The sequence below is a fragment of the Vipera berus genome (assembly GCF_964194415.1).
Source record: "Vipera berus genome assembly, chromosome: 6".
Lineage (NCBI taxonomy): Eukaryota > Metazoa > Chordata > Lepidosauria > Squamata > Viperidae > Vipera > Vipera berus.
In genome coordinates, this window is record NC_138208.1 from 64,843,444 (window position 1) to 64,862,304 (window position 18,861).

General features: G+C 42.4%; 1 protein-coding gene across 1 annotated transcript; it reads left to right on the top strand.

Annotated features, from left to right (window-relative positions):
- The first annotated feature begins 621 nt into the window (after positions 1-621).
- RAC2 (Rac family small GTPase 2) lies at positions 622-18,458 on the top strand. Its single transcript, XM_081330338.1, has 7 exons — positions 622-785; positions 4,934-5,005; positions 5,991-6,108; positions 7,760-7,822; positions 8,719-8,878; positions 15,251-15,383; positions 18,032-18,458. The coding sequence occupies exons 1-6, from the start codon at positions 751-753 to the stop codon at positions 15,379-15,381; spliced, it is 579 nt and encodes a 192-aa protein (XP_081186464.1). The 5' UTR covers positions 622-750; the 3' UTR covers positions 15,382-15,383; positions 18,032-18,458.
- The last annotated feature ends 403 nt before the right edge of the window (positions 18,459-18,861 follow it).

An 18,861-nucleotide genomic window follows, 5' to 3' on the forward strand; every position in this document is an offset into this window, starting at 1 on the left:
GAACTGTTCTGCATGCATATAATTATAAAGTATTCACTTTGCTTTATACATTGTGAGGTGAGGAACCAAGAATTCTGCATGTATGTGACTGATTCAAAAGTGCAAAAGCATCCAAAACATTTCACAATGTTTTTTTGTGAATATCCAAGTCTCTGGAAAAACAAACAAAATAAATGTTCTTAAACATTACTTCTAAAAGGAAGATAACAAGGTGTTTACAAAATACACAGACTTTGTTGTGCTCTCTCTCTCTCTCTCTCTCTCTCTCTCTGCAGTGAGACCAAGCCTAATTCCTCAGCAAGGCATCTTCTCTTCAGCTGAAGTAGCTGGAAGGAGAAAAGGCCTTCCTTTTCCAAGCCTGTCTCTCTTCTTCACCCTCTCCATCTGCTGCTCTGGGTCGTGTATGTTGGGGAGAGGATTCAAAGCAACCTTTCTCCCTACTGTCCAAATTGTGGAGTCACAGATAAGAGGAAATGCTGAGCCATCTGGGATCTGCAAAAAGAGTTCTGCTTTCAAACAGCAAGCCTGCTCTTCTCCAGCAAACACTTAAAGCTGCCTGGTAGAGGAAGAGTGTAGTGGGCGGGCTGAGAAATATTCTATCTCTTCCGCTTCCTCCCTAACCCACAACCTGCTGTTAATTCAGCTTCAGTTTTTACATATCTATAGAAGATTTTCCACCATCAACATTTTTTGAGCTGCTTCGTTGCTCAAGAGGCTTCCTGAACTCCACAGCACTGCTAGGCCGGAGACATGCAAGCCATCAAATGTGTGGTGGTAGGAGATGGGTATGTACCCTTCATTTGGGGAGAAAGGGAGAGTCTTTTTTTTTCCTCAGCTGCCCTTCTGACAAAATGGGTGCAGTCTTCTTTCTTGCTCTCCATCTTTCTTTTAGAGAGAGAGAAAAAAGAACATAGAAAGCAGAGGAGGAAATTTGTTTTCTGGGCAATACGGATGGGAAAGTAATGCTTTTATTTTTCAGAAATATGGTATTTTTAAAAAAAAGATTAATTGTGGAATTGCCTACCAGATAACTTGTTACTTGTCAAATAAACCATGCCCCCTTTATTTAAGTTCTTTAAGGCAGAACCTCCTCAGTCTGCTGCTCTCCAGGTGGATAATAGGGATCACAGCTCCCAGAATTTCCTGTCATTTGGATCAAGAGCAAAACCTGGGGAAATCTGACTTAATTACAGTAGTTTCATTTTTGGAGCTAAATGTTGCAAGCCTGAAATAATGTAACTATCTTTCAAATGATTTAAATTGGAGGTACAGGCCTTATATTTGTGGCTTTCTGCCTAGGCTGTGGTTTACTGTGCCAGTGATCTTGGAGGGTCTTAAGCGCAAATCTGGAGGAGAAGGATATTTGCCCTGAATGAAATTCAGCCTGTTCCTTTCATCCTTCATTATTTGCCCTGGGCCAGTACAGATAAAGGGACTTTTCTAGCTTCTCCATTTCACCAGTACCTTTTCTTTTTCTGTAACCTCAATGAGGAAGTTTCCTTGAAGTGTTTAACACCTGTGGCTTTAAAAAAAAGAAGCATGCAGAAGTTGAGGGAGGGGTCATATTTCAATGGCTCAGGTTTGAATTTCTCCAGTTGAAAAGGCTAAGTAGTTAATGGGCTCCTGCAAATGAGAATTAGATCAGCCTTTATAAATCAGATCATCAGCAACTCCAATCATTCAGTACTGCAGGGGTTGGGAGCTTTGGCCCTTTTATGACTTAGGGACTTCAACTCCCAGAATTCCTGAGCTAGCCGTGTTCCAATTGGAATTGGCAGTACTGGGCCTGATAGCTCAAAGGCCTGGCATGATGGCTGTATTCACAAGAAACACATAGGCAATCATATGCCAATCTTGTGTGAGCCCATTTTATGTGCATCCATAAAATTGGGTTAAATAAATGTACTTTGTGAACACCAAGTTCTGAATGACATTCTGATGATGAAGTCTCACTACCTGACACTGGTGTTCTCCTTTTTGACTTTATACCAACAGCTGATACACTCAGCAACTAGCTATCTTTGTCTAGGAGATGATCCTTGGGCATCACTGGTAGATTCTTGATTGGGCCAAATCTTTTTTGCCTTTTCACTCCCACCCCCCAAGCTATATCATTGTCCATGGAATTTTCCATTGGGGTGGTTTCCCTCAAGTATCAGTCATGGGTCCTATTTTGTTTACCTATTATGCCCTTCTCTTGGGTTCCCCAATTCATGCTCAGTATCATGCAAATATTATGCCTATCAACCTGTCTCACTAGGTTTTCATCCTGGATATTCTCTCATTGCCTAAAGTTGGCCTACAGTAGTTGTCTTTTCCATCCTTTACCATCTTCCTCATTTGATTCCAGAGCTTCAGATTATCTGTTTTCTCTGCCTGAAACTTTGGAGTCTTGCTTGATAATAATTGACCCATTTATTAATTGTATAGCATTAACATAATATCTTCAATCTTGGGACTTATTTTATCAATGGTTAGAGAAAAGATTTAGGGATTAGGAATTTAATTTGCATTAGTGAATAAGATACTCAAAAAACACATTTTTGTTGAATAATTATTATTGAACTCTGTTAAAAATAATAAAACTTTTTAAAAAAATTGTATAGCATATTTTTAGTTTGGGGGCATTATTAGGCTCTTGGTGGCTTTATTGATGCTTGCTTCAGTTGCTTCATGCTTGGACTAATGCAGGGTCTTCAAACTTGGCCCTTTTATGACTTGTGGACTTCAACTCCCAGAATTCCTCAGCCAGCATGCCTGGCTGAGGAATTCTGGGAGTTGGAGTCCACAAGTCATAAAAGGGCCAAGTTTGAAGACCCCTGGACTAATGCAATAGGCTTCCAGCAAGTGCTCCCAATGCCTCTCCCTGTCATGAGTTCTTAGTCAAAACAGTAATTTTGGGATTGCTCTGGACCTCTTTGCTTTCCTCATATTTTGCTACACTATATAGCACTTTACTTGCTTCCTATTTGAACCAGACCCACATGTTTGGGGTGGATTGTTTTTTTCTTTGTTTTTTGAGCTTGGTGGTCTCAAGCCCTTCAGTATGTGCTCTTATCCTATAAATCCAACCATCCTTTCTGTCCCTTTGTGCAAGGCTGTCTTTCTCTTTCACACTCCAGTTTGTTATCTGGCATTCTGGGATAGGCCCATCATTCTAAAATCAGTTGCTGCTGTTCCTTCATACAGTATTTGTGAAAGTTTGCATGCTTTCAAAAAGACTTAAGGGCCTTTTTGATTTGTGGGTTAATGTGGAGTTTGCTTATTTGACCTTACTCTTCTGTAATTCCTAGAAATAAGTTAATATTGCAGTTCTTGCTGCCTTGTTCTGGTTATTGAGAAATCATGGATGGATGGATGGATGGATGGATTGGTAGTAGGATAGTGTAAAAATGTCTTGTTGTACAATACCAGGTGGCTGTTTAAATTCTAAATATTTGTTCAGTTGCTCATTAGGTTCTGGGCATTTTTGTATTGGATGAAATGTTTATAATTACTGGATTTCCTTGATCGTACCATGCCTTGGTACAAATGCATATGATTTATTATTACTACTACTACTACCATTCTCATGCACCATGCTCATGTTCATGTTGGAACAAAATGAGAACATCCTTTTAATGCTAATTCCAATTATTGGCTAAAACATCTACAAATATTTCAGCTAAATCCCAAGGAGGATTATCTAGACTTAACTCCACAAATGCCATCCTACTGTATTTTTAATTAAGAGAGCTGAGGATGAATACCTTAGAACAGCTTTTCCAATCTGGTGCCTTCCCAAGATGATGCTAAAATCACTTTTGTAATTTCTTAGCAAAGGGCAAGCTGGATGTCTTACAAGATATTTTTTAAAAACTAATTTTACAGACAGACAGTTCACTAGAAACTCATTTAGCTCTTCCTTCCAATTCCTATCTAATAGCCATCACGGTACTGTCTAGACTATGGGCTGGTGGGAAATATCTTTGAAGTTACATTTTCCATTGGATCACCCTGTTTGCTCAAATCATACAAGCAGGCACACTCGTGCTCAATTTCACATGCCTTTTTGTGGCCTCAGGTCTGACAACAATTTTTTAACCAGATTTTTAGAAAGGTCTCTGAACATGGACAACATTTATTCATTGCACAGGATTTAACAAAAGAGTGGTTCTGCATACTTGGTCTTAGCATGCCTTTCACAACTATGTGGAAAGTTTATATGAATTGCACAGACCAACTTTCACCCATCTGATAGCTTCTGAGTATCTTGGACAAAACTGTGATTATCTGAAATAAGCATGCCTGGACTTGATGTAAACTATAGAAACCACGTCTCAAGAAGGCCGGCATAAGCAGTCAGGTGACATTTTTTTAACTAAAGAATGGACAGGGAAGTGGCAACTTGCTTCCGGTTCCTTCCTGATTTTAATGAATTTTCTTTGCTAGCACCCAAACAGACTATAAACATGTACTGGTAATCTCTCTGTGTCTGTTTCTTTTATATGTTCTCCTGAAGTTGCCTTCATCTTGTTCCTACCCATACTTAAGAGAGATTACAATTGTCCTTACCTGTATGCTTCATGCTCCTATCTCTCTTATTTGAAATAAAACCTGGGGAAGTGTTTCTCAACCTTGGCAACTTAAAGATGTGTGAACTTTGCAAAATTTTCCAGCTAGCATGCTAGGAGCTGAAGTCCACACTTCTTAAAGCCACACAAACTGTGTAGTGCATGTTAGCCATTACTGAAAATATCTTGTTAGATCAATTGGTCCTCTTCATTACCTGTGATTTAAAATGTTCAATTTCTGGATACCATTATGATACTGCCATGTAAATCATTTGACTAGGAACTTCATTCATAAGCAAAGCATCTCTCTAAATCTAATCTTGAAGCATATTTTTAAAAAGAACTGCATTTATATGACTCTTCCCCTTTTTCTCTTTCAGAGCTGTAGGTAAAACTTGTCTCCTGATCAGCTACACCACCAATGCATTCCCAGGAGAATATATTCCTACTGTGTGAGTATGGAAATTGTTTAGCTTTTGGTTATTGGATTTGAAAGAATTAGATCTACTCATATTCCTGTTTGTCAAGGAAATGCAATTTTACTGTGTAGATAATATCAGCAATAAACAATAAGATTAAGTTTCCAAGAATCAAGGGCATTCAGCATTGTAATATTCCTAGATGGGAATGTTAAGAAAAACAAATGAATTTGATTAAGAAATTATTTGTATCTGTTCTGTCCATTTTGGGGATAAGATGACAGATCAGCCTAAATTAACTTGGTCCTCATCAAATTTCTTAGGATCACAACTTTCAGAACAGGAGCTATCACTGCCAATATATCTAGAAAGGGTGATAGCAAAGAGATATAGCTTCATTTTGGGATTGCACCCTCAATAGTTTCTAATGTACTGCTTTAATATAGAATTCGGCTCCCCATCTTATGAAAAGGATTGGTTTAGTGCCAATTTAATTATATATTATGGGGAACTATTGTTTAAGGGGGGTATAAAAAACTCAAGATGGCAACCACAAAAATACAATCTGAGCCATGCTCCTTATGTGCAATACACATAAAAAAGGAGCTCAACTTGGATTGCTAAATTGTGCTCACAATCTTGACTTCTTTTGACTTCTTCCCTGTAGGCACCCTTACCTTCCAGATTGCTTACTAGTGCTCCAGAATATCTTTGTGTTGCACCAAGAGTCCACACATAAAGAGATTACTGAGATCTAACCATCCTCTATTTTCATAGAATGCTTTTGGGGCCTCATGCTACTCCAGAAAGTGCCAGTGGGATTTACAGAATCAAAATTTTCCATTTAATGTTTACGAAATAAAGTCAAGTGACTCAAAGAATCTGATGGTGCCAAGAGAAATATCTGTTAGCACCCTGGAGAGAACCGTGCTTTTTCTCCTGAATCAGGATTTTGGTCTAGGAAAGAGTAAGATCCCTCTCCCTCTAATGTCACTATAAACCTTGATATCTGTTACAGCTTTGATAACTATTCTGCCAATGTGATGGTTGATAGCAAACCTGTAAACCTGGGATTATGGGATACAGCTGGCCAGGAAGATTATGACCGCTTGAGGCCCCTCTCCTATCCACAGACTGTGAGTCATGAATTTTCTCTGAAGCATTGTCTAATTGTTTAGGGCTATCAGATATGGACTACACAAATCCAAAAGTCGAGACCACCAGTAGAAGCTGCAAAGAGCTATAGTTCTCCTTATTTAGTGGACACCCATATTTGTTTGATAGCCTTATTTATCTCTGAAAGGTTTTGTTCGATATTCCTTGTTAGCACACACATGGCAACTTCTACCTAACCTTAGCTGATTACCAAAAATCAGCTATCCAGGATTAGACCTAGTTAGCATTTTGATGAGATACCACCAAGAAATCATTAGACTGTAGAATAGAGTGGAGATTTTTAAAAAGGCATTCTGAAAGAAATCAATGACAATGAGATCAATCCACATCATCACCAGTAGTCGATATTATATTAATGAAGTATTATCATATCTGGAAGGGACGCGGTGGCTCAGTGGGTTAGGACGCTGAGCTTGTCGATCGGAAGGTCGGCAGTTTGGCGGGTCGAATCCCGAGTGCCGTGTAACAGAGTGAGCGCCTGTTACTCGTCCCAGCTTCTGCCAACCTAGCAGTTCGAAAGCACGTAAAAATGCAAGTAGAAAAATAGGGACCACTACGGTGGGAAGGTAACAGCGTTCCGTGCGCCTTTGGCGTCTAGTCATGCCGGCCACATGACCACGGAAACGTCCTCGGACAAGCGCTGGCTCTTCGGCTTTGAAACGGAGATGAGCACCGGCCCCTAGAGTCGGAAACGACTAGCACACATGTGCGGGGGAACCTTTACCTTTACCTTATCATATCTGGGCCACCAAAATCCTAATTACAGTGGATGGTGGTAGTACAAAAAATTAATGTGATGTAATAGTCATCACAGCCAAAAAAAAACCACACCCCCAGAACGTTTAATAGTTTTACCTATCTGATCCAGGACTTTAGAGAGCCTTTCCTCTCACTTTTTAAAGATGGAAATAAAATTATATTTACATAATTTAAGGCAGTCCTTTAAGATGCCTGGATAAAATCCTCAAGCTTCTCTAGCTGATAGTAAGTACTGTACAATATAATATGACATATAACTCTCAGATGGGGAAGCTGATTATGACATGAAGAAAGCATCAAATCAATATTATTCTGAATTAATCTTGATTAGATAAACTAGCTAGTATTTTTCAGCCTGTGGGCATAGCTGTGAACTTGTTAGGGATGCTTTTGGATAATGGCTACCACCAGGGCATGCCTCATCAAATGATGGCTAAGATAATATGACACTTTTGGTTTTTTTAGTATTGCGAATATTGAGTTATTAGTGGAAGAAGTAATTCTGTTATGTCTATATAATAGATCTAGTTTTTTTTACTGTTCACACTGTTTCTTTGTTTCAAAATCCTTTGGTTTCAGTAAAGCATTTCCACAAGATTCAAAATTCCTCAGGTGCATCTTTCAAACCAACCAAAATAGCTGGACTTTAGAAATATCCATTAACAATAACAATGGAGCCTATAGAGTTCTTGTGAGAGTTGCAGAGATGTTCTGTAAAATGCTTTAAGCACCTGAGCAATAGTGTATATCAATATTTGCTACATTCTGCTTCATAATGATGACATTTTTTTTCCTGGATGCACCAAACACTCACATGAATTTTTCCCCCATGTCTGAATTTTCTGCCTACAGGATGTGTTTCTCATCTGCTTCTCTCTGGTCAGCCCTGCATCTTACGAAAATGTTCGTGCTAAGGTGAGATCATCCGGGCTACTGTGTGCAGAGCAAGTGACACCAGGGAAGACTCAATCTTGGTATTGTAGCAGCATGAAAAATATACAGTACAGTGACAGTAAAGTAGTTGGATCCTTATGTAATGTATAAATTAGATTGATGTCAAAGACTTCATTGAAAGTTTTGAATGAAGACACCTAACTTTTCCCATGACTATGTTAGATTTTCCATATTGTTTGGGAATTCTGATAATTGAAGTGCAATAAATCTGAAGAATGTATTGGATGAAGGCTGTTTTACATCAACGTAACTCTTCAGATCCACTAGAGGTTGCATCCTACTCTACAAATAGGATTCAGCAACACTAGAGCATAAGGCTAGGTAGAGCTGCCCAAAGTTCCAGTTTGTGTGGATCCTCCTTAAAGGTATCTAGGAATTAGATGAGCTCTTTGTTGTGAATTTGTCTTTTTTATGATCAGAGCTGGGTTTGTTTTCTAATGCCATTACTTTTCCATTTTAAAAAAATTTCTAGTTTTTTTAACCCCAGCTTTGTCTTCCAGAACTGCAATTATTAGATGGGCAGCTATATAAATTGATCAAAAATACTTCAGTGGATGTAACCCAAAGTTACATTTGCTAAATGTTTATATCATTTATACTCCTCCACAATCAGAATCAACTCTCTATGGTTCAGCAGCCTCATATTCATCTTGAGATCAACTGCTATTCCAAGATCTATTTCCTGGGTTTATTAAAAACATTTATGCCCAATCCAATACCTGGGGGTTTGATTTCTAGTCCTTATCTAAGAAGGTTGCATTGGTGCAAATGATCTGCCTGGTTTTTCATTTACCAATCAGCTGTCCTGCATCACTATTTTTTGTGTTACTTCAGTAAAATCTTGAACTTTCCTTTAGTGGTTCCCTGAAGTACGACATCACTGCCCTAGCACTCCCATGATCCTGGTGGGCACAAAGCTAGATCTCCGGGATGACAAGGATACTATTGAGAAGCTGAAGGAAAAGAAGCTGGCCCCTATTACATATCCACAAGGTCTTGCCCTAGCCAAAGAGATTGGTAAGTGTTGCTGCAGGGAGGGAAAAAGTTTGCTAGTTTCACTTATTCCAATTCAGTTGTGGCTACCTATTTCTCTTGAACCAATCAAATGCAGGCAGACATCCATGTCCATTCTTTAGATGAGATTGGCACTTATCTTCTAGCTGTTCTTCTTTTCTTTGGCTTGTTTATTTTGCACTTTCTGCACTTTAGCTTTTAGTGACACTAACTCTGGTGCAACATGAGGAAACCTGTAGAGAAATAAGAGCTAGAAAGCAGCTGAGAAATTCAGAATGGCAAATGCATGTTGGGCTAAAATAGCCACAATCCATGATAGATAAGGAAAGAAAGTCCTTCCAAAATAACTCTCACATTAGTTGCTCCAAAGCTCCAAAGAAATGTTAACTTGAATATTTTGGTCTCCAAGAGTGGGATGCTGAAGTTTTTTTTTGGTTGTTTTTTTTTGCTCACATTTTAATGAGCCAACCAGTTCCGAACTTTTATGCAAATCAGAAAGCAGTTATCTCTGAAATTTCACACTTTTCCTAATTATGTGATCCAATGCCACTTCAGAAAATGCATGCATGAATGTGTATTTTGAGAATTTAGAAAGGAAAAAAATGTGGAAGAAAGTCCACTAAGAAATGTGTATCAAAACCACATTTTTCTACATTTAAAAATAAGATGCATGTGGCCATGTGTTTGAAAAACCATGGGCATAAAAAACCCCATTTGTCTATTTCTATTAATACACTAGAAAACCTATATTCATGCCTATCAAACCTTGGCAATAGAACTATGCTGGTTTGTGAGCCCCGGCACCAATGATGTATGCATAAGGGGTTAAGGTGGCATGTTTCTTGCAGAGTTAAGATTAAGAATAGGGCTTAAAACTCAAAATATCAGAATGGTGATATTTTCCCCCTCCACTTTTCAACTTTCTGTATCCGGAACTTGCCTTCTGTCGCTTGAAATAATGTTGAACCACAACTTCCTTTTCCTGTCCTGTCTTCTGGGACACACCAGCAAAAGCTGAAAGTCTGCTCTTCTTTCTGAAGGATCTTTACCAGAGGATAGAGTCACGTTTTCTGGAAAAATAATCTATCTTTCCCTTTTTATTATCTCCCAAGGCCTAAATAGAAGGTGAGACATAGGCAAAGTGAAAAAAGGGAACAATACGGTATATTAGATGGTAATTCTGGGGTGGGGGGGGAATCTAATCTTTTGCTGTCTTGGGTAACAGATGTCCTGCTGGGAGGATTTAGGATTGCTACTCTTCAACAAACTAACAAAATTTGGCTTTTCCTATGATCTGCCCAATAATTTAGAATCTGCATATTTATTTATTTATTTATTTTAATTTAATTTGTATACCGCCCTTCTCCCGAAGGACTCAGGGCGGTGTACAGGGCAATAAATACCAAAAATACAAAATACAAAAGTTAAAAACAAATTAAACAATTGTGCCCGAATACAATAAATTAATTAAAAACAGTAATTAAAACCCCAAACCCATCAGGCCAGGCCGGCTTGTTCAAATAAATAAGTTTTTAGATCACGTCGGAAGGAGCGCAGGTCGGGAGCCATCCGGAGCTCAACCGGTAAACGGTTCCAAAGGTCTGGCGCGCCCACAAAGAACGCCCTCCCCCTGGGGGCCATCAATCGGCATTCTCTGATCGGAGGCACCCTGAGGATGCCCTCTCTGTGGGAGCGCACTGGGTGGAGGGAAGTTGACGCCGGCCGCAGGTGCTCCCTTAGGTACTCCGGACCCATGCCATGTAGGGCTTTATAGGTCATTACCAGCACCTTGAATCTCACCCGGAAGGCAACTGGAAGCCAATGCAGCTCACGGAGCAAAGGTGTAACATGGGAGTATCGGGAGACCCCCAACACAACTCTCACGGCTGCATTCTGCACCAGTTGGAGCCTCCGAGTGGTTCTCAAGGGCAGCCCCATGTAGAGACCATTGCAGTAGTCTAACCGAGAGGTCATGAGTGCATGAGTGACTGTACGCAAGGCATCCCGGTCTAGATAGGGCCGCAACTGGTGCACCAGGAGAACCTGGGCGAAGGCCCCCCTAGTCACAGTTACTATATGATCTTCTAAGTAAAGCTGTGAATCTAGGAGGACTCCCAAGTTGCGAGCCCTATCTACGGGGGGTAATAACTCACCCCCCCATAGTAAGAGATGGAATGATCTGAATTTCCCGAGATGCCGGCACGCACAGCCACTCAGTCTTGTCAGGGTTGAGCCAAAGCCTGTTCCTCCCCATCCAGACCCGGACCGCCTCCAGGCAACGGGACATCATGTCGAGGGAATCACTGGGGTGGTTTGGGGTAAAAATAGAAAGCTGGGTATCTTCAGCATACTGATGATAACCAACTCCAAAACCACGAATGATCTCACCCACAGGCTTCATATAGATGTTGAACAGGAGAAGCGAGAGGACTGACCCCTGAGGAACTCCACAAACGAGAGGCCTCGAGGTCGACCTCTGCCCCCCTGCCAACACCAACTGCGAACATCCCAGGAGGTAGGAGGAGAACCACTGAAGAACCATGCCTCCCACTCCCAATCCCCTGAGACGCCGCAGCAAGATACCATGGTCAATGGTATCAAAAGCCGCTGAAAGGTCTAATAGGACTAGGACAGAGGAACAACCCCTGTCCCGAGCCCTCCAGAGATCATTCACCAGAGCGACCAATGCCGTCTCCGTGCTGTGCCTGGGCCTGAAACCCGATTGGTACGGGTCCAGATAGTCAGCTTCCTCCAGGAACAAATGGAGCTGATGCGCCACCACGCTCTCAACAACCTTCGCAAGAAAGCGAAGATTGGAGACCGGACGGAAGTTGTTTAATACAGCTGGGTCCAAGGCAGGCCTCTTGAGGAGAGGTCTCACCACTGCCTCCTTCAAGGTGGCGGGGAAACTACCCTCACTCAAGGAAGCAGTTATCACCGCCTGGAGCCAGCCTCGTATCCCATCCCGAGCCGCATAAACCAGCCAGGAGGGGCACGGGTCCAATAAACACATAGTGGAACTCAGCTACCCCATGATCCTGTCCACATCATCCAGAGTCACAGGATCGAACTCCTCCCAGATAACATCAACAAGACCGCCCATGTCCTGATCGTCAGACTCTGCCCAGTTGGAGTCCAAACCGGTCCGAATCCGAGCGATTTTGTCCGACAGATGCTGGCTAAACTCCTCGGCATGACCCTGCAAGGGCTCCTCCCTCACCTCCTGATTAAGGAGGGAGCGGGTCATCCTAAATAGGGCGGCCGGGCGGTTATCTGCAGACGCGATGAGGGTGGCAAAGTAGTTAGACCTTGCCATCCTCATCGCCGCGAGATAAGACCTTGTAAAGGACCTTAGTCGCGATCGGTCGGATTCAGACCGGCTGGATCTCCAACAGCTCTCTAGGCCCCGTCTCCGACGCTTCATCTCCCGGAGCACCACGGAGAACCATGGAGCCCACTGGGATCTGCACCGGGTCAGGGGCCGCAGGGGTACAACTCGGTCTAGTGCCTCCATGGCTGCCTTTTCCCAGGCTTTCACTAAGGCATCGGCCGAGCTGTGAGCAAAGGAGGCAGGTGGGGACCCAAGCGCTGCCTGGAACCTCTCATGGTCCATTAAGCGCCTAGGGTGGAACCATCTCATTGATTCAACAACCCCATGACGGGGAGTGGCAAAACGGAAGACCAACCGCAGGAGATGATGATCGGTCCATGACAGGGGCATGACACTTGGAGAACCCCCACCAAGATCATCTAACCACTGTCCAGATAGAAAAAACAAATCAAGCGTGTGGCCTCCCACATGAGTCGGGCCCTGGATTACTTGCATCAGGTCCATGGCCGTCATGGAAGCCATGAACTCCCGAGCTAACTCAGATGATCCTCCCAAGGATGGTAGATTAAAGTCACCCAAAATCAAAAATTTGGGGAACTCAATCACCAGCCCCGAGAGGATATCGAGAAGCTCAGGCAGGGCTGCTGCTGCTGCGCGACTAGGGGAAAGGTACACCAGCAGCAAGCCCAACTGAGCCCTAGAGCCGCATCTCAGGAGGAGGGAATCACACCCGGCTATTTGGACAACGGTGGCCTCCCGCGGACAAAGGGTCTCCCTCACAACTACCACCACTCCCCCGTCCCTACCCTGAGCCCGAGGCCAGTGCAGCACCTGGAAAGCCTGAGCTCAGGTGGCTGCACATCCTCGCTCCCAGAGCCACGGGACAAAACCAGAGGGTCGAAACCGCTTGGAGATAGTGGAGACGTACTCCCAGATGTTGATACGGCCCTCTGTTCACACCACGGGATGAAACCGCTTAGAGATAGCGGAGACGTACTCCCAGATGTTGATACGGCCCTCTGTTCACACACCTGCTGCCATTCCCTAATGTCGTGGGAATAGGTAGTCCCACGGCCCCCTCCGGAGCCCCGGAGGCAGCCAACCCTAGCTCCCCCCCCAGCGTGATCAATCCCGGACCTGGCCTGAACAACAGTTGGTGGACACCCCCCAGTTTCCAACCAACCCTGAAATCCCTCCCCCCTCCCTAACCCCACAAAAAATTAGCTAAAAAATTAACCAGGGGCCTCTTATTAAATTTGTATCGGAGGCTCCTGTCCCTGCCCAACCATCTCTCAGGGTCCCAGCAATTGGGCCCTTCATCAAGAGGAGGAATGGAAATAGAGGCGGGTCGCACCCAGGAAGGGGGGGTACCCCTGAGGGCGAACAAAACCGTGCTGGTATAGCTAAGGTGAGTCATGATTATCAAAATAAGTCCAGCAAAAAGGCAATCCCTTGTTTGATCAGGAGGATCTTAAGACAAAAGGTAAGTGAGTATCCAGTCTGCCAACCCAGCTCCACTGCCACTCGAGCTGGGTGAACCTCCGGAACAAGTCAACCACCATCCTCTCACGACGGTCGTAGGTCTGATCCGGGGAGCAGCCTGGAATGCACAGCCGGGGTAACGCATACCGCCTAGAGCTCTCACCTCTAGGGGGGTAGCAGATGGTGAATTTAAGCCACTCTCCCACAGTGGCTTTGTACCCGGGTCCTTCTGAATCCATTGGGCGGGGCGGCAGGCAAAAGAAACAAGCAGCTATTAATCCAAGGCGTAAAGCCTGTAGAGTCGTAAAATGGCAAGAAATCCTGGCTGCAAATGTTCTCCTCCACGTCAAGAGAGGGTCAGGCGATAAGTAAGCAAATAGGGGAGGCAACCAAGATACCCGCAGTACTTCCTCAGTACTTTCGCTGGGCCGCAAACTGGCTTCTCGGAACACGAGCGGCGTAAAGATGGTTTGTGCCGCCCAACCGTCCAAAGCACGAAGCGGCCGCATTCCACCACTGGGCAATGGGTCCCCACATCGGAGCGGCCGCAGCGCTCCAACTCACCACGCCACCAGCCGCTCCAGACGCCGCTATAATGTTTCCATCATTCCGCCATTCTAAACGCTGTTCCAAGCCGCAACTCCATCGGTCCCGACCATCAGCTGATCAGCGCCTTACAGAGTGCGGCTCCTCCAAACTTTCTGGATGACTTTCCAAGTTCTCCCAGGCTCTGCCGGGCTCCATCAGCACCAATAATCAGCTGGTCGGCGCCTCACAGAGCGTGGCTCTTCCAGGCCTTCTAGGCCGAGGCCCCTCCAAAGGTCCCAGAACTCACGGAGCCAATTCTTGAGACATAGGATTATGCCGCTGCCAAAAAACAGCCACCAACAGTCTTTCGTCTGCCCGACCCAAGCCCCAACACAGAGGGCATAAAGCGCCTCTGTAGGACTCCCAGGGTCGCCGAGTTGCTGAAACTCCTCGCAGAGCTTAGCCAGACACGTCCGCCATCTTGGGCATGCGCAAGTAGAAGTTGCTAACTCCTTCTGCAGTATCAGAAATAAAGTTTTTATCAATTGATGCTGCACAGCTATTACAGTATTTGTTTTCTTACTTATTACATCAAAGACATGTAGTTTTATCACATCAAAATGCAAGCTGTAGAGGAACAGCAAGCAAATTTTTTGTGTTCATGTATTCCTTGTGGATGCTTGTAGCCATCTGATTGGCTAAGAGATAAAGCATCTCCATAACATGCAGAATGTCCTTGTTTAGTGTTTGATCTCACAATTAGTGATGAGCGATATTTCAGCCTGAAACCTTGGACAACCAATTATTGTCAGTGCAAACAATATTGAGGTAGTTTCTTCAATGGTTAGACTCTACATAAGGCATCTTCCTGTGGCAAGGTTTTGGTCTGATCATGTTAATCTTCTCTTATATTCTTACATTCCTAAGTAGTTCTGCTGTCCATAGAGAGGCCGAACCTGATATTGGGACAAATGAGGGAATTATTTTTCATTTGTGCATCTTCCTCAGACAGAGTTTTTTTTTTCTTTTTGCAGATGCAGTAAAGTACCTTGAATGTTCAGCACTCACCCAGCGTGGCCTGAAAACAGTGTTTGATGAGGCCATTCGAGCAGTTCTCTGTCCACAACCTACAAAGACAAAGAAACGGAGGTGCAATATCCTTTAGGGGTAAGTATCAAACCTGCTTTTGGTTTCATCCAGAATGGATCCATACCAGTGTGATTCCTTACCATGGGACTTTAAAATATTATAAAGTTTATCATGTGCTACTGTTGTGATTTTAGCAGGTTACAAACACCCGCGAAAAACCTCAGAAAACAAATATATATATATATATATATATATATATATATATATATATATATATATATATATATATATATATATATATATATATATATATATATATATATATATATATATATATATATATATATATATATATATATATTTGTTTTCTGAGGTTTTTCGCGGGTGTTTGTATGTGGATCTTTGGTCATTCGGGTGTGTGCTGTGGAAAAGCTGCTGTGATTTAATGAGCCAAGACATCTGAAAACTCATTCCTCCAAACTTTACAAAGGACTAGTGCATATGACAAGTCTGGATGATATAAACTTGAGCCTAGAATAAAAAAATCAGGATAATCATTACACACATAATCCACACATCAGCTTTGCCACATGGAACTCTGCAGATGGGTTGCATTACAATTCATTGTGCTAGACTTACCATCTTTGATCAATGATTGTCAGTGAAGCAGTGCGTGGTAGTTGACAAACAGAGATGTATCACTGGGTACATACACCTTTTCAAAATTCTCTGCTCGATTTATTCACAGTAAAGTTGATTCAGAAGATTTTTCCAAACCTCTCCAGGGAAGAGGAAACAACTCTGTAAATATCCTCTTAGTAATGACAGTCACATTGCAATTGCAAAAGTCCCAGTGAAGAAATTGTCTTGTGATATATTTCCCCAGGATTTAAATGAAACATGGAATATCAGAGAAGCTGCAACCCATTGGAAAGATGCTTGAATAATAAAAAAGCAAGATATTTATATATGGGCATGCATCCACATTGTCTACCCTTTCACTATATAAATGTAAAAATATTGTGGGAAATTGTAGGTATATTTTATGTATAGTGGTTGGTCTAAGCTGTAATGAAACTTACGTTATATTGTGGCCACAAAAGTGTCTCTAAATTCTCTTTTTTATTCAAAGTTTCCAAAGTAAGTACTTTTTTATTAAATCAAATGAAACCAATTGGAAAAAAAGTGCAGGGAAATTCCTCTGGTTAGCAGTATGAAGGTGTGTAGAACAAAATGTTTTTGGCAAAAGCAGAATGTATATTTGTGCTTAAGAACAAGAGCAGAGAGTGTGGTATATGTAGACAGTCTGGAGCACAAGCCAAAACACTGGCATTGGGGGAGGGGATAGATTGGAACCTTTACTCTTAGTTCACCCCTCTCATTTATCTATTTGATAACAATGTGAAGGAATTCCACAGCACACTAAAATTCTTCCCATGTTTACTTTTCATAATTATTTTACCGAATGCCAATGCATCAGTAAAGGTCATGAGCACCAGCTCTATACACGGAAAATGTTTTCATGCCAAATTTTTTCATGCATACGGCACTGGGTGTGGGATCCAGTGTTCCAACCTTTCCATTGGTTTTCCCACTGACTTTCCCACCCTCAAATCCCACCCACCCACTTCCCCTTGGCCAGCATTTTAAAGTTTTGGGGTTTTTTTGTATACTGCTACCTTGTTGTATTGTTCTGGGATTTTTACATTAGCTATATCAAACCCTTAAAACTATTTTTGTACTTCTGCAAACCCTGAGATTTTTCCAAGTCTGATGACAACATCTGTACTCCAGGCCTCTTCAGGCAAGTCTTTAGTGAACAGCAGGATATTCACTTCCCCATTCACCCTCAACAGCTAATGAGGTTGTCCAAGTGATTTTATGGGGCTCAAACTAGAGGGTAAGGTTTCTCAGCAACAATACCGCAACTTTGTGATTCAATTGTATAAAAAGCCAGCCCTTGCTAGGTTTCTGGGCTGGTATCTGTAGCAGCACAGTAAATTTTTGCACTTTTAAAAAAAAACAACAGACCAGTTCAATGATTCAAGTGGGCTGTGGAAGTGAGCCTAAGTCTGCCAGTTTCTCTCCTGCCCGAAAGGAAATTTGGATTTTAATGGCTGCCTGCAACGATCTACTGCTTCATAAAGGGTGGAGAATGCAATTATTTACAGCAGTTTCCCCAAATTGTTTAATCCACCCCCAATGCCCTATCCATCATAACAGCTAAGAACTCTAGGTGTTGAAGTCCACATATATGAAGGAGCCCTGGGGTGCAGAAGATTGTTATGTAGCTAACAGACTAGAGCAGTGATGGCGAACCTTTTAGAGACCGAGTGCCCAAAGTGCAACCCAAAACTCACTTATGTATCATTGGGTGCCGGGCGGGTGTAGCCCATTGGGTGGGTGTGGCTGGGGTGGTAACAGCAGACAGGGTGGGACTAAAAAGTTCAATCAATTCCAACTTTGTGAGATTTTTTTTTCCCCGTGAGAAGTTGAAATTGATTGATTGAATGAACGTGGGTTTTTTTTGCCCATGGTGGCGGAGGCCTAAAGCGAAAAGGTTTTATAAAACCCAGCTGAAGGCCTAGGGATGGGGTGACAGCGTGTGTGCCCACAAATAGGGCTCTGCATGCCACCTGTGGCAAGCGTGCCATAGGTTCACCACCACAGGACTAGAGTAACACAATTTCTCTCCCTCCCTCTTTCTTTGTGTCTCTCTGATACAGAATCTGGATTCTGGCCCTTCAGCCCACAGACCTTTGAAGAGGGGATGAAGAAAGAGAACTTTAGAGGCTGCTGGATTTTTAATCTTGTTTCACTATGAATAGCCCAGTGCTTCCACAACTAGCTCTTTGTTTAAAAAAAATCTGAATGTATGCATTACTTTATTCTTAATAAGGTGCATTATAGTATAATTTGCTTTCTCTCTCTTTCTCTAGATCTAATTTGTGGCTACTGCTTAAAAAAATAAAATGCAGTCATGGCAATATATTCATTAGTAATAGGGAACATACTATGAAAACTTTTCAAAAGGGCCTCTGTTTTGCGCATATTCTTTGCAGGTTCAAACAGTTAATGTCTCCAGTTGATCTGGGCTAGTGGTTTTTTAATCAATAATTTTCATTTTCCTTCTGAATACATTTCCTAAATTTCCCCAGTGCTGGTATGGATGTGTGTATGGGGGGTACATTTTAACTATTGATTTTCTCTTCATTTTTCTCTTCCCCCCCCCCTTTTTTGGACTGGTAAACTAGTGCTATAAATGAACTCTTCCCGTATTATATAAAGCAAAGAAATATGTATAATGTCAGGAAATGTTTTAGTTCCCAATGAGAAATCATAATGATAGTAAGGTAATTGAAGGCTTAGACTCAGTATTATCCCCATGCTTTATTAACATGTACACGCCACAAAAGACATTGCTTTTGAATAAATGCTTTGGAATATTGGAAAAGGCTTTGCTAAGTAAAGTGCCAGGTAATACAGCAATGTATAATGTGCTGTATGTTTTAAAAAATATTCTTGTACTGAAAAAAAGATGCTTCCTCAGTACTAA

Excerpts from the sequence above, each read along its gene's own strand:
- RAC2 (XM_081330338.1), top strand. The coding sequence starts at position 751 with ATGCAAGCCATCAAATGTGTGGTGGTAGGAGATGG. Across the intron at positions 6,109-7,759 it reads CCCTCTCCTATCCACAGACT|GATGTGTTTCTCATCTGCTT; the intron begins GTGAGTCATGAA and ends TTCTGCCTACAG. Across the intron at positions 7,823-8,718 it reads ACGAAAATGTTCGTGCTAAG|TGGTTCCCTGAAGTACGACA; the intron begins GTGAGATCATCC and ends ACTTTCCTTTAG.